Source organism: Equus przewalskii, chromosome 15 (genome assembly GCF_037783145.1).
Source record: "Equus przewalskii isolate Varuska chromosome 15, EquPr2, whole genome shotgun sequence".
In the NCBI taxonomy this organism is placed as follows: Eukaryota; Metazoa; Chordata; class Mammalia; order Perissodactyla; family Equidae; genus Equus; species Equus przewalskii.
The window spans coordinates 14,197,253-14,224,752 of NC_091845.1; the positions used below are offsets into that span (position 1 = coordinate 14,197,253).

The 27,500-nt window shown below is 40.5% G+C and overlaps 1 protein-coding gene across 2 annotated transcripts in view; it reads left to right on the top strand.

The window, feature by feature from the left end:
• Positions 1–2,082: 2,082 nt before the first annotated feature.
• Positions 2,083–27,500, top strand: part of IL5RA (interleukin 5 receptor subunit alpha) — a 40,655-nt gene continuing 15,237 nt past the window's right edge. Inside the window, exons 1-10 of one of the 2 annotated variants that reach the window (XM_070576723.1) lie at positions 2,192–2,318; positions 3,581–3,724; positions 8,382–8,466; positions 10,051–10,196; positions 11,203–11,341; positions 13,952–14,105; positions 14,180–14,367; positions 16,450–16,595; positions 20,905–21,043; positions 21,728–21,915. In XM_070576723.1, coding sequence (XP_070432824.1) covers positions 8,394–8,466; positions 10,051–10,196; positions 11,203–11,341; positions 13,952–14,105; positions 14,180–14,367; positions 16,450–16,595; positions 20,905–21,043; positions 21,728–21,747 — 1,005 coding nt within the window. In that variant the 5' untranslated portion in view covers positions 2,192–2,318; positions 3,581–3,724; positions 8,382–8,393 and the 3' untranslated portion in view covers positions 21,748–21,915. Of the gene's footprint in view, positions 2,319–3,580; positions 3,725–8,381; positions 8,467–10,050; positions 10,197–11,202; positions 11,342–13,951; positions 14,106–14,179; positions 14,368–16,449; positions 16,596–20,904; positions 21,044–21,727; positions 21,916–27,500 lie in introns of those variants that run through there. The other variant, XM_008518947.2, reaches the window with a different exon arrangement.

Below are 27,500 nucleotides of genomic sequence, written 5' to 3' on the forward strand. Positions count from 1 at the left end.
TAATTTTTTGATTTTTCCTTCTTCTCGCCAAAGCTCCCCAGTACATGGTTGTACATTTTAGTTGTGGGTCCTTCTAGTTGTGGCATGTGGGACACCACCCCAGCATGGCCGGACGAGCAGTGCCAGATCTGTGCCCAGAATCCGAACCCACGAAGCCTCAGGCCGCTGAAGCAGAGCACGCGAACCCAACCACTCGGCCAGGGGCCAGCCCCAAAGGTACAATGAATTCTACCCCCTCTTTCTTTCTCATATAAACCTTGGTCTACAGTTCACATTTTTCCCTTGGAATGGATTCCTAGATACCTTTAATAAGTTCTTTTAACCAGAGTTCGAGGTGGAGCCACTGATTTCCTGATTTCCATGTTATTACTATTCATATTTTCACCTATACTATTTGGCCAAACCCAGATTGTTTTGCTTCTTAAGGGATACAGGCAAATTTAATTTAACTTTTCAAAAAACTATTTTTGTGAATTCTTCCAGCATGTTCCATTGTAAATGTCTTTGGACATTTATAGTTTATTCGAAAGAAGAAAATTGTTGCCACAAAAAATAAACTATACACAGCCCTGCCTCTCTTGTTTTCCTCTGGGCTTATGCAGAAATAGGGCATGGAGACAAAATGTGCACATGTGTTTTTTTTGTTTTTTGAGGTTTTTTATTGGCCTAGTTAATAAAGGATCATATACCCAGGAAGATGGCATCCAGGGTAGAATCCGGGTCTAACTTTCTTTATATCCATCACAGTGCATAGTGCATAGGTGCATTCAATAAATATTTGCTGAGTAAATGAATGTAAGAAATATAGAGAATGTTAAAGCAGCTTTTCAGGCCAGAAATTACTGTCCTCACAATAATTAATAACTATTTTTAAGACTTCAATAGTGACAAATATGCTGCATCTAAAATTAGATGTGTAGGACTTTAAAGAATAGGCCAGATGGCTGATACTATATCTAAACTTTTCTGGGTGCTTATTAGCAAATAAATGGATCTCTTTCTTCCCTCTTCTGCTTTCTCTTTCCCCAAGAAAAATCATATTTTTCAGGTCATCCAATAACGATTGATCTGGTTTTATTTTAGCAACCAGTAAAATGGTTACCTTGGGAACCCCAATATGTGCACTGGCTGTCCTGGCACAGTACATAAACTGAGCCTTCTGAGAAGCCTCATTTAGGGTGCCCATGGTCTGTCATCTTGCAACTGGAGCCCCCGATCTCACCTGGCAACCGCCTCTCTGCGTCTGCTGTAGAAGACCTTGGCCCCTCTGCTCCTGCTTCTTCACTGGCTTCTCAGGGGCCATCATCACTCAGCTCCTTGGGTTAAGCCTGGAGGTCCCCTCTCAAAGGCAAGGACTACTACCTGGCTCAGAAACTTCATATATTATGCGCCATTCTTATCAATTCATACCCTATGCCATATTTTTTTAAAAGTCAGCTTTGCTAGTCAGTCACCTTGAAATTCCCCAGACAGAATCGGAACAAAGGACAGGAAAACACTACTAGGATTGCTTAAATTGATGCATAGTGAGGCTCCATTGGGAACTGGGAGATGACAAGAGGGAGAAGGTCCTGTGGTGTGCTGCAGATCAACACAGCCACTGTCACAATTTGTTTGGATGAGTCCAGGCTACAGATGCCAGCAATTTCTCACACCCAGAAACTCTCCCACCCCCCAGCACACACGTATTTACTTGAGGATGCAGGATGTGCGAACAAAGCAGAGAAGGGCCAAAGCATTCCCTAAGGACTGAGAATTGCTGCTAATGGTCAGCAGGCAGAGAGAGGCGTGTTCCTCATGCCCCATTTTTTTGTCAAATCATGTGCCTGGTGCTATGTAGGTGATAGAGGCACAAGAAATACTCCAGCTGAATGAAGCATAATAAAGAAAATAGAAATGCGATGCTGTAGAGTGCCCACAGAAAACCTGATGACCTTGTCCTCCAGAGGCAAACGTTCATTTCTACTCCCGCGTGGAGCAAAACAACTTGAAAGAGAGTGAAAATGCAGATGAGACAGTTATCAGATAGTGACTATCTGGACAAGAGAGAGCCTTTTATTTGTCCGTTTAGTCCTGGGGAGTTTCAGTTTAAGGCTCGTCCATAACTGCTCTCTTACCAGTGTTCCTGGGGGTGTTCTTAGAGAAGCCCTGTTGCCGCCCCATTGTAAAGGAAACTGCCTGTGAGTTTTCAACCATTACAGCTGCGATGATGAAACGGTGAAGAAGAACTGCCTCTAAGTCAAAAAGTGCACCCAGAGATAAGCTTCATTTTCAATGCCCTGCGGCTGCTTCTGATGGCATGGCCACTGCACTTCTCAGTAAGTGGGGATACAAGGCTGATTCATCTCAGAGTGAGCAAATGCCTTTTTTCTGTGATAATACCTTGCGCTCCACCTCCTAATAATTTCATTACATGGGGGAGGGAGAGATTAGGAATAGCGAGAAATACTGATTTATAAATGTATGGCAAACTTTTAAATAAAGGGAAAGGGGAAACAACCCACCCCCCCCATAACTCTATTATTAGCTGGGACAGAACTAATAATGGTGGTGTAAAACATGTACCGGACAGGTCACATCAATTCTGTGTGTAGCATTCTATTCTTGTGTCTTGGCTGCATAACAGAGGTGTACAGAGCCATGGCAAGGTGAGTCATATTAAAATAATACCTATAGTTTTGTTGATGCTGTTATATCGAGACTGGTTTCTCACAGCTGTGGATACTTTAGGGATTAAAATGAAAACATATATTCTGCCAAGATTTCTTAGAAAGTATGTGAGTTTAGGAAATAGGGTATAGGATATAATAAAATATCTTGGTGAGGAAGTTTCAGGGTTTATTAAGAAAACTACAACTTAAGTAACAGCAGCAAAAAAATAGGCGATTACATTGCATCTAACTGAAGGCAGACTGCTTTTTGTTTCTCCTAGGGGTTCTGGGATTTTAAAAATTGTTTAGTTTTATATAAAATGTACAAGAATTTGCTGAAATATCTCGTTGAGTTTTATGTTCACTAATTTAATTATGTACCCAAAGCAAAATAAATATATTTCCATGTATACAGAGGAAATGGATGGGATGAAACAAACAAACAAAAAAAATGGAAGAAGAAAGAGAAAGAAAAATCAGAATCTCTTAATACTTCATGAGCCTAAAACTCATAAACACATGAAAAGTGACCACTTTTATAGCCATATTATTAATACATTTGATACCCGATTTAATGAATTATCATGCCAAAGACTTCATTACCTGGTACAATTTCTATTTCATGTGAAAGGTTATGCCCTCCTTCATAGTTATCAAAAAATGTATTAACGTATGTTAAAAGTTTGCATTTTAAAACATAATAAAGCTTTGGAAATCAAATCACCTCATTTGTTTTCATTACTTGAAGTGCTGCTTGGGGAAATTTTTAGGCAAGCTACCAAATGTATCTCACCTTGCGCCAAACGGACCGGGCTTGTTACCTGCTCCCAGCCTGCCGTGCACTGATCTAGCTTGTCCCTGTGCTAGGTTTTTCCCCACATAGCTTGACTTGGTAGGGGTGTATATTAATTTGCCTCTACTCTATACAGGCCCAGGCACATTTAGCATCTGCCCTGTGCCTGATACTGTGCTAGGTGCTGGAGCTGCAACCACAGGCACAGACACGATGGACAGAGTGCTGGCGCTCTGCTACTGAGTACGGTCATCGGAAACTAGAGGATCGCCAGAGCCAGGTATGCCCAGGAATCGGGGAGCATGGATGTGGGATGACAAATCCCATCAGGCATGATTAGCTGGAAGATATTTAACCATTGGGAGAGTTGCAGCAAACTTCTTCCTCCATTGTCCAAATGCTCAGGGTGGCAGCACCATTTCTACCTTGCCTAAAGATTGTTTATGTCTGTGGCAACAATTTGAATCCATGAGTTATATTTTATGACTATTTTAGAAAATTAATCAGAAATCCAGCAGTATTTTAAAAAATTGCATGCATTATACATGTTCCTTATTACTCATTTATATTTTTAGGAACGTGCAGAGTTTTTCATTTGGGGGTAATGCAATGTACCTAGCTAAACATATCATTTGCATTTTACACCTTGGTTTATTTATTTATTCTTCATCCCTCAAGAGCTAGGTTTTATTGCTGATTACACTGTACAGGGAAAAAAAGAGGAAGTAAAAAGTAAACTCTTTACTTTTAAGGGCCTAATAGAGCATGAATCCTCTCAGTTGCTTTTCAATTTCTATGCACTGAAGTTGAGTCTGGAGTTGGGTGTCACCACAGCTGACTCAAAAGGCTCTAAAAATAGGCCTGCAAATACAACTTTGGTTATAAAACAAATGCCCCAGGCAGAAAAATAAGTTGAAACGAAAAAAAGAGGGGAAAATATTTATAAGTCTGAACTTCAGTAGAATTTAACCAATTCTCAGGAACACTGGGGAAATCCATTGCCAATTGTCAAAATTTTACCCAACTTTCTAGAAACATCTGTACAGAAAGAGCTAGTGCTCCTATTGTCTCCCAAATTTCAAAGAATATGACATCTACCAGAAGCCAGATTCTCAGAAGACACTCGAGGAATTTTGAGTTGACTCAATGAAATGTCACATGAGCAGGTAGCCTATGATATATCTCTAAGAGATTATTTCTGACCATTGTACGTAGGCAATGCTTTTGCCGGTCTTTGCTTTGTTCCGCTTAATTTGAATCTTATTTTAACAATTTAATGGTTTTCTGCTGGATTTTAATTGGCAGCCATGAGATGAAGAATGAGTTGAACATATTGTCATTTTGATATATGTTTTAAGCTAGTGAAGTAGCCCTATTCTTATACAATGAAATGATAAATATTGCCCAGTTGACATCTATTTAACAGTATATCTTTGGATTAAAGAAATGGCCCAGGGGCCGGCCTGGTGGCGCAGTGGTTAAGGTCGCATGTTCTGCTTCTCGGAGGCCCGGGCTTCGCTGGTTCGGATCCCGGGTGCGGACATGGCACCGCTTGGCATGCCATACTGTGGTAGGCATCCCACGTACAAAGTAGAGGAAGATGAGCACGGATGTTAGATCAGGGCCAGGCTTCCTCAGCAAAAAAGAGGAGGACTGGCAGTAGTTAGCTCAGGGCTAATCTTCCTCAAAAAAAAGAGAGAGAGATGGCCCAAAGAGATGTGAGCTGTTTTTCCAGCAGGCGAAATTGCTATGCCTGGGACCAGAAATATTAAGGTGCCAGGTGAAAGCCTGGAGGAAGTTTCAGGGAACAGAGCAGAGAGAGAACAGAATTATAGAAAATATGGGGTCAATTGCTGAAGCTTCACTAATACCCAGCCTTGTGTGGATTTTCCTGACTCACAAAAATTGTCATTCTTGTTAATATTTAGACTCTTATTTGAGTATATTGTGTATTCTAAAGGACAACGAATTTTCTTTCAAAGGCATCATCATTTTTGACAGAATATATCACAATGAGATGTGAAAAGAATCATGGTAGTTTTTCGACAAAAAAATTTAATCACTAAAAATTTTTGAATGATTGAATCTGAAAAATAGCTCTGTTTCCAGCACCTATAAAATCAAAATACATAATAAATTCTAAGGGAGAGTACTTGTAAAATATTCAATTATCTTCCCACCAAAATATTCAACAATTTCATTATGTCAACAGTTTAATTGCAAAGGTATGGTTATAACGTATTACTTACTCTACTCGTCAGTAAAAGTCACTAGGAAATATCAATTTCGCAATTTTTTACGACCTAGGATTTTTTTTTCTGACCTAGAATTCCTTCTATTAATGACAATTAATGCCAAGTTAGAACATATATATGGGCCGCCCCGGTGGCGCAGCGGTTAAGTTCACGCGTTCTGCTTCAGCAGCCCGGGGTTTGCCAGTTCGGATCCCCGGTGGGGACATGGCACCACTTGGCAAGCCATGCTATGGTAGGCATCCTACGTATAAAGTGGAGGAAGACGGGCACGGATGTTAGCTCAGGGCCAATCTTCCTCAGCGAAAAAGAGGAGGATTGGCAGCAGTTAGCTCAGGGCTAATCTTCCTCAAAAAAAAAAAAAAAAAGAACATATATAGTATTATTTTGGGAAATGATATCAAAGACATGACCTTCTTAACTTGAAGAGGAAGGCATCATTGTTGTTGTTTGTTAAAGATTTTTTTATCTGCTTCTCAGGCTCAGTACATAACTAATGCCTCCCTTTAATTCCTTAAAATTCTCACGTGTTGAAAATTTTAAAATACTAGAGTACCTGCTTTTATTGTCATTGTCATTTTAAAAAATTCTTTTTCTACATGGTGTAGAATCATCAGAGAGAAAGAAACACAATTATTCTTATGAAAAGTGGTATAATTCTGATTAGCAATATCTAAGTGGATTTGAAAAAGGAATTGATTTATATGCTGTTTCTGTCTTCTATGTTGTAGCATTATCCAATTTCATTAGTGAGTTAAGCAGTGATAGTAGTAACTTAAGTAGTAAGTTAGTCAAGTAGTTAGCTAAGAATTAATAATGAAGTTGAGTGTTTTTTGCTATTTCCTAAAGGTACCCATTTAGCCGATGTCTGTCCTCTGTGGTTCTATCAAAATTATATTTGGAAAATACCAAGCCATTTAAATAAATTTTTAAACTGGAAATTGTGTCATTTAAATTAGTACAGAACATAGATTCTGCTGTTGGAAGATCTGAGATTGGTCCAGGTTCCATCATTTACTAGCTGCTTAATCTTTGGCAAGTTATGTAACCTTTCAGCCTCCTTTTCGTCACTGTAAATTGGATAATAACCATGTGTGCCACACAGCAAATCACTGGGGGAGAGCACATGAGAGACAATAGGAAGAACTGGTTTGTAAAAGTGAGGGCAGCACACAATAGGAGGAAGCTATGCCTATTATTTGTTCGTTAAAATTAAGTTCACATGAGAAATGCCTTTCAAAATTTTCAGAGGAAACACTCAAGATTTCTAATCTACAATTCCCAGAAAGAGATCCTCAACTCTCTTCTTTGATGTGTGAAACAAGATGCTGCCATGATTTATCCACTTTTTCACACTGGCCTCACAGAATTAGAACATTTCTATTCAAGACTCATTTTTATTGTCTGATTATTTAAGTAGGTAGACATATTATTTTTATTTTCTCCAGGCTCATAACTATGTTTTCTATTCCTTTTATAGTCTGCTCGCATTTGGGTTCACCAAAAAATTCAGCCTCTCCAAAGTTCAAAGTACCACAAATTTATTCTGGCTTTGTGATACAAAGTTTCTCTTTCCCACCTTGAAATTGTTTTAAATTTATGTTTCTTGTCATCGTAGGGGAGGCAGAAATATTCCTCCACCTCCCTAGGTTCTTCTGACCGGTCCAAGAATTAAACTGACAGGAGACAGAGTGACAGGAGAAAATCTAACTACTTTAATAACGTGTATACATGGGGGAAACCCAGGAAAACTCAACTAACTCGCCGAAGTGGCTGAAGCCACCACCTTAGATACCATCACCAGCTAAAGACAAAGGAGGACTAGTGGTTCGGGACTTCAAAGGGGGGGAAGCCAATTCACATGGAAATGGAAAGCAAATGCTTAGTAAATGGATGTTTGCGGTGCCTTGCAGAGACAATGGGACATGGAGAGGACTTAGATCGAAGGGCCTTGCTGGGTTCCTCCGTCTACCACACCAGTTCGTATTATAGTTCTCTATGGTGATAGACCTTCCTGGAACAGGCCTTCTATCTTAAATTCTTTTAAGCAGTCAGGGGGAAAATAAAACATATCTTCCTGAGTCTTTTGTTCTTAAAAATAATCAGGCATAAGAGACCCAATTTGGAGTAGCAAATTCTGCTCTCCTGCATCATATTGGCTCCTATTTAAATACTCAGTTATGGAAATGGTAATGATGTTTATTCTCAATTTGATTAACTGTGGCTAGAAGTTTTACTGTTCAAAAATCGGCTCTGGTCTCCGGCTGAACACCAATTCTCTGCTTCTTACTTTCCTCTTGCCTGGCTTTGCACATGCTGTGCATGCCACCAGGAATGCCTTTCCTCACTTGCATGTGTGTCAAGAACTCTAGTTCCTCCTTTAGGAGTCAATTCAGAAGTCTCTTTGATCCTCCTGTGCCCTACACACTCTTTTATTGCAACAGTTTTTAGACTGGACTACAATGATTGATTTACTTTTCATTCTGCCCCTCAGACTGTGGATCGACATTTGAAAGACAGAATCCAAGATTTGTTCATATTTGTATTTCTAGCATGTAACAGACCGTTCAGAAATGTCTGTTAAATGGCCAAATGACCACATCTTACTTTAGAAAGCAGCTGTCAGTTTTTCTTAAAAATGGCAGCAGGTGGGGATTTTGATCTTCATCTTTCTGTTTTCCATAGGATGTGATCACCATGGCGCCCACATTACTGATTCTTTTGTGGGCCACAGGGATACTGCAAGTAGATTTACTTCCTGATAAAAAACGTAAGTGCCATCTATTAAATTTAATAATGTTTCTTGGGGGAAAAAAACACATTACAAAAATGATAGTATTATTTTCTCCTAAATGATCCCTCATTTGGCAGTTACACATGGATTTTTATAAAGGGATAGGCTATCATCAGAATACAAACTCTTTAAACACGCTATATTTTAAGAAAGGTAAGTTGGCCGAAATGCAAATTTTATGCTACAATGGGAAGTCATATGCCAAGTGTGGTTGTATGAGCGCTATGGAATGACACTGGAGCTGGTGGCCACAATTGGAGTATATTGCCATGCAAGGAAATACGTAGAAGGCCTCACGACTAAAGAATAAAAAATTTCCACTATGTTTGGTTCAGAAACTTGATCATCTATGTGTTTGGTGTGATGACAGAGTCTAAGAAAAGAAAACTGTCACATGGTCCCCATCTAACTTTGCCTAAGAGAACTGTCTATGATAATGGCAATGTTCTATATCTGCACTGTCAAATGCAGTGGTCACTAGCCATCAGTGACTACTGAGCACTCGAAATGTGGCTCATGCAACTAAGGCGGTGAACATTTGATTTTATTTAAATTAATTTAAATTTAAATAGCCATATGTGGCCAATGGCTACCATAGTGGACAGTGCAGTACAGACAGAGCTCTAGAAGTCTGCATGTGCAGGTGTGGATGTGGAGTTGTGGAAGGCTGGGAAGGCTGTCAAATATTAAACATCAGCGGAAACATCCTGACCACATACTAAGTGAGTCAAAGGAGGTTTCATAATTGTGTGTACAATATTGTCCTTATATTAGAAAAAAACGTAAAAAGTTGTGTAAACATATGTCCAGGAAAAAAAGATGATGAATATATCACGTATTAATGCCATTCTCAGTGGTAGGATTGTGGGTAGATTTCTTTTCTTTTTTTGCTCATCTATGCTTTCCAACATTTCTAAAATGAATAGGCATTGATTTTGTAATTTAAATAAAAGCTTTTATTTTGAAGGCAAAGTTAGAGAGTGGTTAATTAGGGGGAAAACACCCTTTTCTTTCTGTAAATGCCTTTATAAGTAGTTTTACTCAGAAATTTTTTGACTTTGAATTGTAATAACACATAAATCCATTTTGTATCATGAACCAGTACACATAGAAATATATAATGGAAACAAGGTTTATGAAACAATACTTGTTATATTCCATGCATGCTGGTATTTTCTATTCTATTTTCTTCCCTGTCATTAAAACAAAAAATTGCTAGTCACCACCCAATAAATTATCACAGCCATTTATGGATAATGACCCTCAGTTTGAAAACTATGGTTATAACGAATAAAGATATAGTAAAATATTCATATTTCAACAAAAATCCTGTAGATGTTATAGGCAAGCACCTGGGCAAGGTAAAACAAGATAAGGAGTTAAAAGCAGTTTTAAAGAAACTTCTTCCAAAATTGTTTCAGTATGATATGTTCTAATAGCAAATAAATACTATACTACCATACCGAATAAAATGCTATACTGCACAATTAAATATTTAAAAAATTTAAAAAGTGCTGCCTGTGCACAATTGAACATTGTATTGCTTCTTTTGATTGACAGTTGTGCTTCTCCCACCTGTCAATTTCACCATTGAAGTTGCTGGTTTATCTCAAGCTCTTTTACGCTGGGAACCAAATCCTGATCAAGAAGGAAGGAACGTTAAGTTGGGATATCATGTGAAAATAAGTGCTCCACAAGAAGAAGACGTAAGTGTTTATTCTGATGGCAATCCTTATTTAGAGTAAATTTTAATTTTGACTGCATTTTACTTATCAAGGGAAGTTTTAGCTCAAAAAAAGGAAACAGCTAAAGGGCTTTTTCATAGGTCCCCAGTAAAGTAGCGTCTCTGGTTGAAATGGCTGTGAATAGTGCTATGCACGTCGCTTAGCATGAAACAACAGTATAGAACATTTTAAATTTGGGACAATTCTTTTGCTTAAAAAACAAACTTTAGTGACTTCTGAGGTACAATGGATTAGGTATTCATTTCAATGTTTCCTCTGAAATAGCCAAAAGAAGAGAAGAGAAGAGCTGAGTAAAATGGGAGGAGGGCAGATGCCAAGTCAGAGTGACCAAGTTCGAATCCAGTTCAGCCACTTCTTCCATTTGTAATCTTGGACCCATCACTTAACCCCTCACGCCCCAGGCTCACCGGGGGATGTGTTAAAGTGCCTGATTCCTTGTAGGTGGGCAAGAAAATTAAACAAAGGGAGAAGCGATTAGTATCAACGATTTTTTGGTCAAGATGGAACTCTAGAGAATTTTCTGTCAAAAAGTTACCTCTGGGGAGGAGACTGGAGCTAGAGATGGTGGTCAAAGGGAATTTGAGCCTTAATTATAATATTTTCTTTGTTTTTCTAAGAATGTGCTCATGTATCACTGAAGAATTAAGTATTTTGTTATTATTTATTGGTTTTTTAAAAACGTCCAAATACTAAAATTGGGTAATTTATTTATTTTTTAAAACCACTTTATTGAGGTATGACTGATGTGTACAAGGTTGTACATGTTTAATGTATACAACTCAATGAGTTTAGGAGTATATATATATATATATCTGTGAAACTGTGAGGTTAACTATTTCCTAGCAAAACAATTTCATTGCATTTTATGCGCCATTTAAAAAGTGGAAGAAAATACATATTTGATTAAAGTAGGTCTCTTAAGGCTATTTCCCTTTTACGTATCATGACTCGTGGGTTTTATTTTTAGTATGAAACCAGGAGCACTGAAAGCAAACGTGTAACCATCCTTCACAAAGGCTTTTCAGCAAGTGTGCAGACCATCCTGTGGACTGACCCCTCCCTCCCAGCAAGCAGCTGGGTTTCTGCTGATCTTGAAGCCCCAGCAGGTAAGGCGCGCCTCTAAAAGTCCAGTTTTATATTTCAGACTTTGCAGATATGGGAAAGTCAAAAAACTAACAACTCGCTTTTCTTTTCTCTAGTCGGTCACCAGCTCCTGCCCCATATCCTTCCACCTCATGAACATCCTCACCAAGGCTTTTCTCACTCCCTGTTGTCATAACCCATCCAATTCCATCTGGCACGTCTCTGCAAACATCACGCACGCTTCTCACTCTCCTGCTCAGAAGCCACAGGGTCATAAACAAAGTCTGGGCCCATCAGGTCCCTCATAATTGGGTTCTAAGCCATCTTTCCAACTACACCCTACTTGAGTCCTCTGCTGTCTCAGATGGATCTAACCATGATCCCCACACACCAGCACGCTCCTGCCTCGGAGACCTTGCTTTCCTGGGCTCATCTCCTCTGCCTGCTTTTCTGAATCCTTCCCATACGTCAAAGCCCAGATCAAGTCGGACACCCTCTGTAAAGCCCTTTTTTTTCTCGTCCTATACTCTGAAGGGTGCTCTTCCTCCTCAGAACTCATTCATGGGCTGTGCTACTCATTTGGCACATACAACATTATATTATTTATCTTTCACAAATAAATAGATTTTTACGCCGCCCTTCCCAACTCTAAGTTCTTTAGGGGAAGGGACAATGTCTCATGCTCTGTTGCACCGAGCATAACAAGCTGTACATGCGTTAGGCATAGTATTCCCTCATGTTGAGTTTGTGGATTTGTTTCCAGTTCTATAGTTTCTCATACTAAATTGAAGAAAACTTTGCTGACAGTTCACAGAAGCCACCACAGTGAACAACCTAACAGCCATGGGGAAAGAAGACAACATTCACGGTCTCTATACTGTCCTTCAGGGGAAATTTGGGGATTCTAATGCTTAGAACTAGTGACGCTTCTGATTAAACACTTAGACATACATACAATAGGGAAAGAAAAGAGGAGGAGCAGATCTCCAAGTCCTGGGATGTGTGAGTGCACCTAATGACAATTGCCTTGGCCAGTCTGGCCCCTGAGTAACTGTCAAGCCATTCTCTTGTCACACCACTGGATGGAAAGGCCACGGCTCTCGAATTGTGTTGGTGACTAAGAACAGTATTGTAAAGATCAAAGATCATCCTATTTACTCATTCTAACACATTATCTAGATCCTATAGCAGCCAATTTATGATGGGCTTGATCCCAAGTGCACAGACAATCCAAGGTGGCCACAAGATCGCAAATACAGGTCATTGAGGGCCTTACATTAAACCACTTTTCCACCTCTCTGTAATGAATTATGGGAGTGTACCTGTAACGTACCTTTCGGAATTACATTTCTGCAATCCTAATTATTCTCTGAGCGTGCCAATACAGATTGACACTAATGAAAAATTAATTATTTCTGCCTTGAATCAAACTGAATTCATACCAAATAATTCCATGGAAGGGACCTGGGAGACAAGCTGACTTCAGGAAACTCTAAACTATACTTGGACATGGACCATCCGGTCATTTAGTACACGGACAGTGCATTCAGTACAGGCATATATATAGATATGGGTTTATATATTTATATATGTGGATATATATATAAACAAACATATCCAGGAGTGCATGGTGATAATACAAAGGACCCAGTCTTTCTTTTGTCTTTAACTTCTCTACAGACAACAAAGGGGTCTCTTCCTCTCCCCCTTGAATGACACTGGCTGACAGTGATAAATATGATCTTATAACTGACTTAAACTAAGCTAAAATGACTCCCTTCTATCATTCAAGGTTGAGTCTAAAGGCTCCCACTTTGGTGAGGTCCTCTCTGACCCTCGGCCCAAAGTGCTTTTTCCCCCTCTGAGCAACCACAGGGCCAGTGTTCCCACAATGTGTTCTGAAGAGCACTCATTAGCATGGTGACAAGGGGGTTGAAATAAAAACAAGGCTTTCCAGTCAATTAACCTTGGGAAATCCTGGGTGAAATGAACGGAACAGGTTCCGTTGAAAATCTCAAGATTTCCTTAATGTCCTTGCATACTAAAGAGGACTTTAATGTGCTAGTGTGTGTTCAGTCTCCAAAGAAGAAGTATTATTTTACAGTATTGCCAAGATTCATTTCCTTCTGAGCAGCAATCTGTGTTTTTCATGACTCATTTGGGTACAACCTAATGAATCATACAGTTCTAGGATGGAAAGTGGCATTGGACACCTTCCTCCACCCACTCTGTCGTTTACAGCTGGGAAAACTGAGGCCCAGAGCAGTAGGGTGCAAGGTGTCACAGCTAGTTATTGACAAATGTGGCACCAGAACACCACGGCTGCTGGACACCAAGCTCTGAGTGACAACATATTGTACTGCTCTTGAACTTTGATTCATGTTTGTCACACACAACTATCCCCCCCGCAAAAGTAGCTGGAAAGCCCTTTGATGTCAGAAACTACAATTTTGTCATCCTACCTTCATCCCCCAGTAAGTTGGCCCTTTGCAAATAGTAGGTTTCTACAAATATGTGATGATGATTAATTTTTGTTGAGACAAGATGCTGCCAATCACTACAGTTTCAAAGGAAGTAGAAAATTCAGAAGTTATCATGGCAATGTTTTGTTCTTTTTATTTTTGATCATCTAGGGTCTCCTGGAACCTCAGTTGTGAATTTAACTTGCACCACAAACACTGCAGCAAATAATTATACACATTTAAGGCCATACCAAGTTTCTCTTCACTGCACCTGGCTTGTTGGCAAGGAGGCTCCTGAGGATACACAGTATTTCCTCTACTATAGGTTAGTACCTATTTTTACTTATGCAAATGGGTTGTTTCCTCCAACCTTAAAAACCTATGAATGTTCCAATTTAGGTATGGCTCTCAGACCGAAGAATGTCAAGAATACAGCAAAGACACACTGAAGAGAAATATTGCATGCTGGTTTCCAAGGACTTTTATCAATAGCAAAGGGCGTGACTCGCTTGCAGTGTATGTTAACGGCTCAAGCAAGCATGCTGTCATCAAGCCATTTGATCAGCTGTTTGCTCTTCACGCAATTGGTAAGATAGACTTAAAGCTGAAATAACCAAATTGCAAAATCTCGGCATTGGAAGGAATTGTAAAGATCACCTAGTTTGACTACAGTTCTGCTGCTAAGTGATCGTCCAACCTCTGCTTAAAAAACACAGGGGCAAGGTTTGCAACCTCAGCACTACTGATATTTTTGGCCAGAGAGCACTGTGTTGTGGAGGCTGTCCCGTGCCTTGTAGGATGCTGATCAACATCCCTGGCCTCTACCTACAAGATGCCAGTAGCACCCTCCCACCAGTTGTGACAATAAAAATGTCTCCAGACATTTCCAAATGTCCCTTGAGGGATAAAATCTCCCCCAGTTGAAAATCACTGCCCCAAGGAAAGTGAGCTCACTGCTGAAGGGAGCCCATTTCATCTCTCAGCAGCTCTGACTGCTTTCATGAAATTTCTGCCCATGGATCCTGTGATGGATTGGTAGCACCTCCAAACAATTCTGACCCCTTTCCCCACAAGATGGTCTCTCAGCCATCCAAAGGAAGCCAGGTTTCCCATCCTGAGATTTCTCTTCCCCAAGCTACTGGCCCTCAAGTCCTCATGCATTCTTATCTTCCTTTGCCATTTGGGTCTGTCTCCTCTGGATGTTTTTGAGTTAAAATGTCTCTCTCAGCATGTGATTTTCAGATCTAAATATATTATTGAAGGTTTCATTTTCTCAGTTCTCAAAATATAAGATATTTTCCTTCATCCTAGATACTTATATTAATGAAACTCTTCAGTGCCTTTCACATAGCATTCTTGGTTATTAACACTCAAGATTTCAGTGGTGGCATGGTTATCAGGCTGAGCTGTGGAGCCAGGCTGCCTGGACTTGGATCCTGGCTCCTCCACTGACTTGGTGACTTTAGATAAGCTGGTCATTCCTCAGTTCCTCAGTCTTATGTGAAAAATGGGGAGAAACTAATACTTCCTATAAAGTTTTTTTGACAATTAACTATGTTAGTAATTATAAAGTTCTTAGAACAGTGCTGGGTATAAGTACCCAATAAATGTGCAAAATACTATTATTTAAAGGACATGATTTGGCTTGTGGCACATCTAGATCTATATCAAATGGAGTATAACTTTGTTTAAAGAGCTACCCAGTGCTTACTAAAGAGGTTATTCAGTTCTCTTCAATAGTATATTTCTTAAATGACCTAAAAATGTCACTTTCATGAAAATAGGTAATAAAAAATGCTGAGGTGATCCTGGAAAACAATGATATTAATATAAAAGTGGACACAAACTTGTACAGACCACAGGAATTCATTTTCTTTTGTGATTTCCATTTTGTCGAGACTAATTCCTCAGATTACTAAAAGAAATACTTTTCTTGGTTAAATATTTTCTGCTTAGGGAACGGCAGTCTCTGGAGCCACTGGGTCCCATTCTGAGCTTATTCCTATGATTCATTAACTGTGAGATCTAAGTCATATGACCTAAGACAAGAACACTCCCCTAAAAATAGTTTCCACCCGTATCACATGGCCATAAGACAATCAAGCGAGAAGCTCTAAGAGGAAAGAACTGTAGAGTTATAAGCAAAGACAAATTTAGCCCAATCCATTCTTTTTATGCAAGACAAAACTAAAGCTTTCTACTCCATCCCCTAAACAAACCAAAATAAGACACACAAAACAAAATGAAACAAAAACTGGAGCCCAGAAAGGGGAAACGATTACCCAGGGCCACACACCTGCTCAGTAGAAGCAGGGCTGGGTAGGAGCTGCAGGGCAATTTCTCTCCAAGATCAGGTTTATTCTAGGCTTAGATCCACTTGAGAAGTAAAAAGGGATGGTGGGGTGGGTCTTGCAATGAGTTGACAGGGGAAGGGATTCAACCATTCAACGCCATTTGGAGTAGGAATCTTTGAATGTTACCGCAGGGATCGCTTCTTCAGTGCTACAAGACGGGAGTCATATGTGAGGCACTGGAGTCCTGTGGCTTGGAGATCAGTTAATTAAATCCTGAGGGTAAATACTTGAGAAGACCATATCTTAGAAATGCCTTGAATGTGAGTGGATTGGATTTATCAGCTCCCATAGCCGACCTCTCATTCTCTAACCTAGATCGAGTAAATCCTCCGGTGAACATCACAGCACAGATTGAAGGAACCTCTCTCTCTATCCAATGGGAGAAACCAGTTTCTGCCTTTCCAATGCATTGCTTTGACTATGAAGTGAAAATTTACAACACAAGGAAGGGTTATGTTCAGGTAATTCTTCAGATCATTCCAATATTCGATGACAGCATTCTTTTAGAAATATTTCTTTTTCTTGTTCTTCTCCAATGAATTTTATTAAAAACGACCCTCCCCAATTTCCTCCTAAAATCTAGTAAAAGCTAACCTTCTCTTTGTCTCTTTGCATTTGCCTATGGCTCGCCATAGTTTGCTTGTCCCAAATTTCAATTCCTCTGCTATTCCTGAATGAACTCATCATTTTTTTGAGTTTGCCTCAGTTTACTTCTTTTTTTTCAGTTTTTGTTTTTATTGAGGCAACATTGGTTTATAACATACACATTTCAGGTGTGCATCATTATATTTCTACTTCTGTAGTGACTACATTGTGTTCACCACCAAAAGTCTAGTTGCCATCCGTCACTGTACTCATAAACCCCTTTACCCCTTTTGCCCTCCACCCATCCCTCTTCCCTTCTGGTAGCCATGAATCTGTTCTCTGTATCTACATGTTTATTTGTTTATTTTCCACATATGTGTGAAATCATACGGTGTTTGTCTTTCTCTGTCTGACTTATTTCTACTTAGTTTAATACTCTCAAGTTCTGTCTGTGTTGTTGCAAATGGCAAGATTTCATCTTTTTTTTTTTTTATCTGAGTAGTATTCCATTGTATATTGATCACATCTTCTTTATCCATTTATCTGTTGGTGGGCACTTAGGTTGTTTCCAAATCTTGGCTATCTTGAATAACACTACAGTGAACATAGGGGTGCTTACATCTTTTTGAATTAGTGTTTTCATGTTCTTTGGATACATACCCAGAAGTGGAATAGAAACATTTTTTTTTTTTTTTTTTTTTTTAAGATTTTATTTTTTCCTTTTTCTCCCCAAAGCCCCCCAGTACATAGTTGTATATTCTTCGTTGTGGGTCCTTCTAGTTGTGGTATGTGGGACGCTGCCTCAGCGTGGTTTGATGAGCAGTGCCATGTCCGCGCCCAGGATTCGAACCACGAAACACTGGGCCACCTGCAGCAGAGCGCGCGAACTTAACCACTCGGCCACGGGGCCAGCCCCGGAATAGAAACATTTTTAAATTACCTTCAGTGACTGCTCTGGTTGCAGCTTGGATCTAACAAGGTCAAAGTTAACTTACATCTACCCAGGTTTTATGAAAATAAACCAAACTTTACTGGCCTTGTGTCTTGAAAGGGCATACTTTGGCTTGAAAATAATACAAAGGATCAGATAAAAATTGTAAAATGGTGCAGCCACTATGGAAAACAGTATGGCAGTGTCTCAAAAAATTAAAAATAGAGTTGTCATATGATCCAACAATTCTACTTCTTGGTATATCTCCCAAAGAATTGAAAGCAGGGTCTCAAAGAGAGAAATTTATACATCCATGTTCATAGCAGCATTATGCACAATATCCAAAAAGAGGAAACAACCCAAGTGCCCATCGACAGATGAATGGGTAAACAAAATGTGGTATACGCATACGATACAATATTATTCAGCCTTAAAAAGGAAGAGAATTCTGACACATACAACAACATAGATGAACCTTGAGGGCAATAAACTAAGTGAAATAAGCAAAAAGATAAATACTGCATGATTCCACTTATATGAGATATGAAGAGTAGTCATATTCATAGAGACAGGAATGTAGAATGGTGGTTGCCAGGGAGAAGAGGGGGATGGGGAGTTGTTCTTTAATGGTGCAGTTTCAGTTTTACAAGATGAAAAGAGTGCTGGAGATTAGTTACACAACAATGTGAATGTACTTGCCACTACCAAATTGTACACTTAAAAATAGTTGAGATGGTAAAGTTCATGTTATGGGTATTTCACCACAACTTTAAGAAACTCATTAGCACTAATGGACAACAAGGGGAAAGGAACTGTGAAGAAAGCCAACATTTATTGAGCATCAAACTGTGTGTCAAGCTTTATTATGCTAGTTTATTCTATCGTCATAGTGACCCTATTATGTAATTATTCTTATTTTACAGGAGAATGAGGCACAGAGAGACTAAATGATTTGCCCAAAGTCACAAAGCTGGAAAAATATAGGGAAGTCAGCATTCAAACTCATGTCTTACTGATAGTAGGTATAGCAAATTCAGTTTGATTCAATTTGACTCAACAAATATTTACAACTTGGCTTCTTTGTGGAGGATAGAAAGATAAATAAGACACTGTGGCTATCAGGGGACCTCGTCTATCGGACACACTTACCTAGCCTCAGAGTTGCCCACAGTAAAGGCCCACAGAGGTACAAAGGAAGGAGTGGGCATGGCAACCTGTCAGGGCCTCCAGAGAAATGAATTGAATGAAACTTTGAAAGATGAATAGGAATTTGCTTGGTGAAAGAAGAGGAGGACTTTTTTAGCCAGTGCTTCCCAAAATACCTATTGCGAAAGACTGGCTTTCCTTTTTAAATTTCTAATCCACTAGAGATTGGTACTTTTGTAAAATAAAATGCAAATGATTTGTTAGAAAAATCAAATATACCTACAGACAAGCCCAATGATCGCAGACTTGGAGGTCATGGCAATGTCAAATTCCTTTGAAACCTCCTGAATTATAGTCTGTATTTACCTCATCTCGGGTCAGTAATAAACGGCTTCTGACCCACACCAGTCTGCCAACCACACTTGAATCGTGGGGGGTCTAGGCAGAAGGAATAACTCAAAGACTTGAGAGAGCATGGTTCCTTCAGCCAAGCGGCAGTGATTTAGTCAGCCTGGACGGAAGGCCAACATTGGGATCATAACTCTAGATCCGATACTGGGACTTCTCCCACAATGACTCCAAAATGCAAGATTTTGTTAAAAAAAAAAGAAGAAATGCCTCCTCTTTTTAAAACCATGCCATGGGCAGTGGAAGCAACTGTCAGGTTTTACTCAATATGGAAATATCACCACGTCTGCAGAATTGAAGAATAATTTTGGTAGCAGCATGAAAGCTGGATGTGGGTGGGGAGAGGTCATCTGGAAATAGGGATATCAGTTAATGGCTACTGCAATTGTCCAACCAAAAGATGATGAGATCTAAAATGGGGAGAGGTCATGCGGCAGGGGTAAGGAAGGGAGAAACACATCCAAGACTATGTAAGATGCAGGTGTCAGGACATATCTCTTGTTTGGAGCACAGAGGACTAGCTGGATAGTGGTGACACTAACCAGTAGAAGGAATATATGAGAAGGTCTTGTTTGTGAGAAAATGGCCACATTTCAACACTAGACAATGTTAGCCTAAGTTGCCTGTGGCAAACTAGTATTTACTGAGCACATATTATTGGATTGGTCCATCCAAAACTGCTATTTTTGCAGATCAAAGATGGGCTGAATATTAGCAGTTTTCATGATTCAACCTAATGTATCCTCAAGCTTGGGCTTTACAAAGATAATTCCATTTAACTGGATAATCCGTGAGTTAGTATTGTTATTCCTATTTTACAGATGAGAAAACTGAGGCTCAGAGAGGTCAGGGAATTTGCCCTGCAGTTAGCTGGAGGAAGAGCTAGGATTCAAACCCCGCCCTTTCTAGATTCAAGGTCTCTGCTCCTTCTACTTCCCTATGTACCCCCTCACCCCGCATCCCCCAGCTCCAGTTATTTGAGACATATCTGTGCATCAAGGATCAGCAACCTTTTTTGTAAAGACTCAGATATTGTAGGCTTTGCAGGCCATACCATTTCTGTCACAATTACTTGGCTCTGCCATCATGGAACAAAAGCAGCCAGAGATGACACATAAGCAAACAGGTGTGAGCGTGTTCCAGGAAAACTTTATTTGTGGATACCGAAATTTCAATTTCATGTAACTTTCGTGTGTTATGAAATATTATTGTTTTGATATTTTTCAATCATTTAAAAATATGTAAACCATTCTTCGCTTGCAGGCCCTGCAAAAACCTGCAGCAGGCCAGACTGCTCCGCAGACTGTAGTCTGCTGATGTCTGCTGAATACTATGAAACCAAGTGATATTGTCTAGTAACTTGACTACAGAATAGGGAGGGACAAGATGCGGAGGATTATGCATTCTGCTCTTAGCCACTCCAGTCTTTCAATCTGGAAACATTAATTGGACCCGGATGGATCATCTAGATCTTATGATTGCCCATTTTTAAAATTTTGTTTACATGATAGCTTTGCCCTAAAGGGTGACTGCCAACACTCCCACACCAAAGCAGAATAATCAATGTGTTTCCTATTGATTTTAAATGAGTCACTGAACAGTGAGGCACATTATTTATACATGACCTCCCATTCCAATAATTGGCGTTACTTAAATTATGTCTCCCGAGATTCTTATAATGCTAATTTTTTCCCATTTAGACAGAAAAAATGACGACCAATGCATTCACCTCAATAATTGATGATATTTCTAAGTATTCCATTCAAGTGAGAGCAGCAGTTCGTTCCGTGTGCAGAGCGATGGGGCTCTGGAGCGAGTGGAGTCAGCCTATTTATGTGGGTAAGTGTCTTGTGATTATTTTAAAACAAACCAGCTAAACGAAGCAATTTTAAAACAGATAATCCTGGAAAGTATACACATTCATTTGTGGGTCTTGAAATGCTTTCACATCTCTGCTAAGCCTCTTCATGTCAGTCTACTGCCTTTTTTGACCAGAGATGGATTTACTGAGAAGCCAATGAAGATAAGGCAAGCTAGCTTGAGCCTTTTCCAAGGCCCTGTACCTCTTTTTTTTTTTTTCAGATTATCTGATTCTACTTCTATTCAATCTTTAATAATTAAATTTTTTATTTTGAGGTAATGTAGACTCACATGCAGTTGTAAGACATAATACAGAGAGAGCCTGTGTGGCTTTCTCCCAGTTTCCCCCAAGGGTAGCGTCTTGCAAAACTATCGTATAATATTGCAACCAGAAAATTACCATTGATATAATCCACTGATCTTATTCAGATTTCATCAATTCGGTATGTACTCATTTGTGTGTGTTTACTTCTATGCAATTTTATCACGTGTAGGTTCATGTACCCATCACATGAGGATCCCTCCTGTTACCCTTTTATAAACACAGTCATCCCTCTCTCCCTCTCCTCCATTCCAAACCCATCACAACTACTAATCCATTCTCCATTTCTATAATTTTCCATACGGGATTTTGAATTCATACTTTTGTTTATTTTCTTAAAGAAGATTCCAAAGTTGAATAAGCTTCGGGGCCCACAAAATCTGGATCCATCCCTGGGTCTTCAGCATAACAGACACAGAGGATCAAAAGGATTGGGGATCACCAGGGCACCTGCGTTGGTTCTGCAGCTGTTTTTATTTGACCAAATTGCCCAGTTTATGTAGCAAATAAAATGATCGTTGCATCTGTCAGTGGGATCTGTGAAGGGTAATGAAGTACCCAATGGAGGCTTTGGATGAAAGGGCACATTTCCTTTCTCACTCTGCTTCATCTGGCAATCTCATATCCTGGAGACATGGCTTTGCATCTTGAAGATAGAAAATTCATACCCTGTGTTTACTGGTATCTGGGTTGTCTGGGTGTCTTGGGTACCCAAAGGCATTTTATGAGAGAAGGAGATGGTTAAAAAACAACTAGTGTATCTCACTTGTAGGCTGCAATCATGCAGCCTGGGTGCGCAGACATACATGGTTAAGTGCTGCATAAGATCTACAAGAACTTGGAACGGTGGAACGAACACTAGGATCTTACATAGAAAGCACAGGTTTCATGCCCAGCCTTGGCAAAAATTGATTGCATACCCTTGAACAAATCACTTCCCTCTGCCCTTGCTTGGGTTCCCAGGACAAGACAGATAATATCCACTTTGCCCGCCTCACAGGGTATTTTGAAATAAAAACAATAACAACGACAGCAGATAACATTTATTGATGGTTATTTGCTAGTCATTGTGCTAAATTCTTCACATGTATTACCTTTGTTAGTCCTATCAACAAACCTATTTTGCTTAACTCGGCGTGGCCAGCAAGGGGCAGAGATGTGATTCAAATCCAGGTTGACTGACTCCAGCACCAGCGCTCTTAGCACCCCGACATGCTGCGCCAGGATTTTGCAAGCTGCACAGTGCTAAACCAATTGAGACTTATTTAAGAGCTCCTGGTGGCTAACTTGTGGTTATTGCTGGTCAAGCATGTGAATGTCACCTCTCTCTCACCCTATGGGGTATTCAATGATCATTTGAAGAGTATACTTAAGGAGAGATTTCTTTCAGGCACGTGCTAAAATTTTCTATTATTTAATTTATTCACTTAGGTTACTGGGTGGGTCTTCAGGAAATTCCTGGGCAGTGACCCATAAGCCTATGTGGATGTGAGTCAGATCAGACACATGTCAGGTAGATTTCCATGGAAGACTGGGAAAGATGTGAAAAGGCCTGAGAAATGAAGACCTGTTCTGAATTTGCAAGGGTACTGGTCATGCTGAGTTACTGAGTTTCCAAAGGGGAGTGGTACCTCCTAGAGTTGTGCAACACACAACCAGCACAGCCTTATGGGGTGGCCCCAACATTACCCTGCTGGGAATCAGAAGAGCAGCATGAGCCGTCCTGGGGAGAGGAAACAGAAGGAGGATAAAAGAAACGGAGAATAGGCCAACTGCACTTGCTTCATCATTCTGCCAAGGCCAATCTTCCCTCCCCTTGCTCCTCCTTAGATTGGACGCCCAAACTGGACTAAACAGACCAGCACACACAGGACCTCCCTCCACACTGCTTCATCTGCACAAATAAAATTCACTCCGCTACGGAAAGGGACACAAACAGGAGAAACAGTAGTCAGTCCCAGGGAATTTTTAACAAAGTTAGTTATTAATTTTATCAAATGTCTATGGTAGATTAATTTCCATTACTCACATTTGGTGGATTTGTTTTTTAAAATGCTTTATATTATTCCCCAAGGACACAAAACTCGTTGAAAACTCATTGGCCCCAAATTATTGATATTTCTAAGTGTCTTCCCAACATCTCTACATATACAGTTTCAGAGAATTTTTTAATGCTGTCCAAGGACCTCAAACCAACATGGCAAAGACCAAGGTAGGAACCCTAAGGAGCCAGTTCTGCTTTCTGAGTGAGTTTTGAAGTTCTAGTCAGTGTTGACTGCAGAGAACTTAGAACTTATACAGTGAGGAAGAAACAAGAGACAAATCAGGATATCTAGGTTTTAGCCATGGCTCTGCCAATGTCCAGCTCTATGAGACAAGTTAGAGATGGCAAAAGATAATATTTCATGAGCCAAGTAATCAGAGACTGCTTAGAGTGCTGTGTCTGTGTCGAGAAGGATTCTCAGGCTACATTTAGGGCATCAGAAGGAGTGGCGATCTCCTGTCACCACGACAGGGCACAGAGTGGTGACAAGCATGCCAGGGTTTTGCCACCTCTGACCAGTTAGTCATGCCTAATCTCTCTAGGCCTCAGTCTGCTCGTCTGTAAAATGTGTGCTGCACCCCACGCTTCTTTCCAGTTCCACTCTTCACGTTCTTCTATACTCCATCAGCCCACCGCAGAAGTGCTGAGAGTGAGACTGTGACCCATAAGGAGGGTTTATTTTAAGTTTGTTTTTAATTTATTATTCACTCCCCACTTAGAGCTCTTTTCCCATTATTATTTCCTAAATAACGGCTTCCTCATTTGGAACTGGGCGCATTATCGTTTCCCCCCAGGTGTACCTCACTGCCATTATCTATGGCAAATCCTATTTCATTTACTGCCACCCTTTTCATGAAGATGAGCTGATTAATATTACTACTCACCTTATAAATCCATCGTTTCTGGAATTTACTCCCCTGCTCAGTTTAGGATCATTAGTGAATTTAATCAATGCAGACTTTCCATTTTCATCAGGATGATTAATAAACATAATAGGAAGTCCGGGCCCCTCTGGGACACTTTGCATGGCTCTTCCTTACCCCTTGAGGATGCAGCAATAATTATGCTCAGCTTGCAGTCTATCAGGCAATTTTGCTGCTACATTCATTTCCTTTAGACAATCTTCCTCCTCTCCAACCTTGTCATATAAAAGGCACTCTGGAGCCCTCCCCTTCCATTTCACTCCAAGGCCCAACTCAGATATCACCTCTTTCTTAGATATTATTAAGCCTACCTCCTGCATTTTCAGGTAAGGAGATGGAGGCCCAGAGATAGTAAATAATTCAGTAGTTATCAAAAAGCCAAGTGGTGGCTATTAATTGGTAATTTTCTCAAATAGGTGACTTATGAGTCAGTTACCAATTGGAGTAGATTCAATTAACTAATTAACCCATTACGGCCCAAGGTTATTGAATAGAGCATGAGACGCAGGATGAGTAAGTTTCAATTGATGAAAAGGGAGGCTGGAGGAGACAGGACTGCTGTCCAGCTCGGGTTGGCAGGTCCCTGAACGGTCAAGAGGCACAGGGGATGGCAGTTAGGGGGGACAGCCAGCAAGTGCGTGCTCCTTGCCTGGCCTGAAGCTGCCATAGATCAGCCCTCCTGTGCAAGAATTTCCATAATATGGTACATGTTTTGTTTTCTTTTTCAAATGGAAGTAGCAGTTTCATTTTATCAGTTATCGTTATCAACTGCCCTTCCTCAACTGGCTTCTCTGTCTTATCTTAAGAACTAACTTCCCACTTTTCAACAAGTCTTTCTCCTTTTAAACTTTCTTAACTTCCGGATTCTTCTGTTCCTTTATTATCTCTGCTATCTCCTGTTTACCAAAACATTTTTCTCCTGACCTTGGTCTTAGTGAAGGTTTTTGCTTTCTGAAGTCCATAATCTTCTCTTCTTCTCTGCCCTCCGCGAAGCTCAAATTCCATGCATGAAACAATCAATTATGAAAATAAATTTCCTACAGTTACATCCTTCCCTGTAGAAAAGAGTGTTATGTGAGTCCACCCTGCATTTATTTCCGGCTGTGTCTTTGGTCAGGCTCGTGTATCAGTGATGGGTCTTACCCACATTCACAGGAATTGCCGCTCAAACAAACAATTGAGCTTTGTCCTGACCTCACTGAAGGTCATATCTGAAGGCCAGGATCTATGCCTTGATGGTACTAGCTGCCAATTTACCAATTTTCAAAAGAAATTTCTTTAGCCTTGAGATGTGTAGCACTTGCACCCAGGGGAGCAGAACAAGGTTGACCACAGTTCTCAGATGGCTCAGCCATGCAGTCAAGGCTAACAGGGGTGCCTTCTGCCTTCTGGGGCACCTCCTTCCACAACAAGAACGGTTACTCATAGGAAATCCTGGGCTTGGCTTTCCTGTCACAGTTGGGGGTGGAGGGGTGGGGGTGGAGGGGTGGGGGTGGGCGTTGGTTCTCAGGGCTGTGTGACACATCCTAGAGCTTGAGAGGACGTAATAAATTAAGGCAGAAAATCAGGGGGCCTGTAAGAATTTGGGCTAAGATCGAAGTAACGTTCCCACAGAGAAACTCTTGTGCCTTTGTCCTCTGACCTGACGTTCAGGGGCTGTGAATGTGTGAGGGGGCCCAGTACATTGGCCCGGGGCACCGGAATCAAAAGCTGGAGGGGTTGGAGACAACTTGGGACCATAGAATGCCTCTCCTTCATTTTACTCTTTGCCGGTGGAGTCGTGACCCCAGTCCTGTAGCTCTCATCCTCAGCCCTCTGACTGATTTCAGTGGCTGTGCCCTCATGCTCTCTTTTTCTTTCTTTCTTTTCTTTTTTTTCACCTGACTCTTTCTTTTTAAATCCTTTTACCACACTGTGGTAAAACAGAGAGAAAACAAGGAAAGGGAAAGATTGAAGAGGAAACATTGTAGAGGTCCCAAATTAAATTTCCCAAGTCTTCCAAAAGAATTTTGCAAATTCTAAAGCCTTCGTGAAGTAAGAGATGGTTTCCTCTAGGTCAATGGTGACAGAAATTGGTAGAAAAATAAAAGCAGTTGACCCAATAACCTGAAAAACCCACTTGGGCTTACCGGAGACTGATATGACCTGTGGGGATTCTGGGTTTTCTTCGCAAGTGGGGGATTTCAGGTTGGTAACATGGCAGTTGCTTTAGTCAACTGCTTCCTTTTATCCAGGCTCCTTTGGTTTCAAGGCTGGTTAGACTACACCTAGCAGCTCCATCACTTGTTCCCAGCAGCAGGGAAGTGGTTCCACTGGCCTGAAGGAGGGCTAGCAGGGAGCTTTCAGATTCTGTCCCCAAATGTCAGGAGGAGGAACTCCCACTGTGCTTTCAGCCATGGCCACCTCTAGTGGTGCCTGTCCTGCTTTTCCACGTACGAATTCTACCTCACGTTGGGTCCATCAGACAGGACGACAGCTTGGAGGAAGGAGGGACTCTACTACTGGGCCAGGCACTGTGCTAGGCACGTTCACCTACATTATCTTGTGTATCTTCACAGACACAAGATTTTCACAACTACACAGGTTTACAGATTTTGAGAAAATAGATACAGAGAGGTTAAGGAAATGCCCAAAGTGCCAGAGTTAGGAAGTGGTGGACCTGGGCCTGCAACCAAACCACAGGATTGGCTCCATGCCTTGTTCTTTCTGTGATGCTTTGTCACCCCATAGGTCATGGTGCCAGCCAGGGAGACTAAGGCAGGAAGATGGGCAGTAGGGGCTGGGGTTTGTGAAAGGGGATGCTCTGCCAGCTCATGACCAAGTTGCCCATAGGGTTCATTTTACTATAGCTCCTTGAGAGTTACGATCATACATGCCTTATGCCCCTCTCTATTCCCTAGTGTCTGGATTATTTGCTGTGGTTTTTTTTCCCCTCCAGGGCTGAGCTTATCACTCTGTGTTTTGAGGATTCTGACAGCAGTTGAATTTTAGTCCTACTCTGATGATTTAGGGAAATTATCTTGATGCCTTAGTTCTGACACAATGTGTTTAATCACAATCATAATTATAATAACTAATATTTACTGGGCACCTACTCTGTACTAGCACTGCACTAAACACTTTACAGGTATCAACTCATTCAGTCTT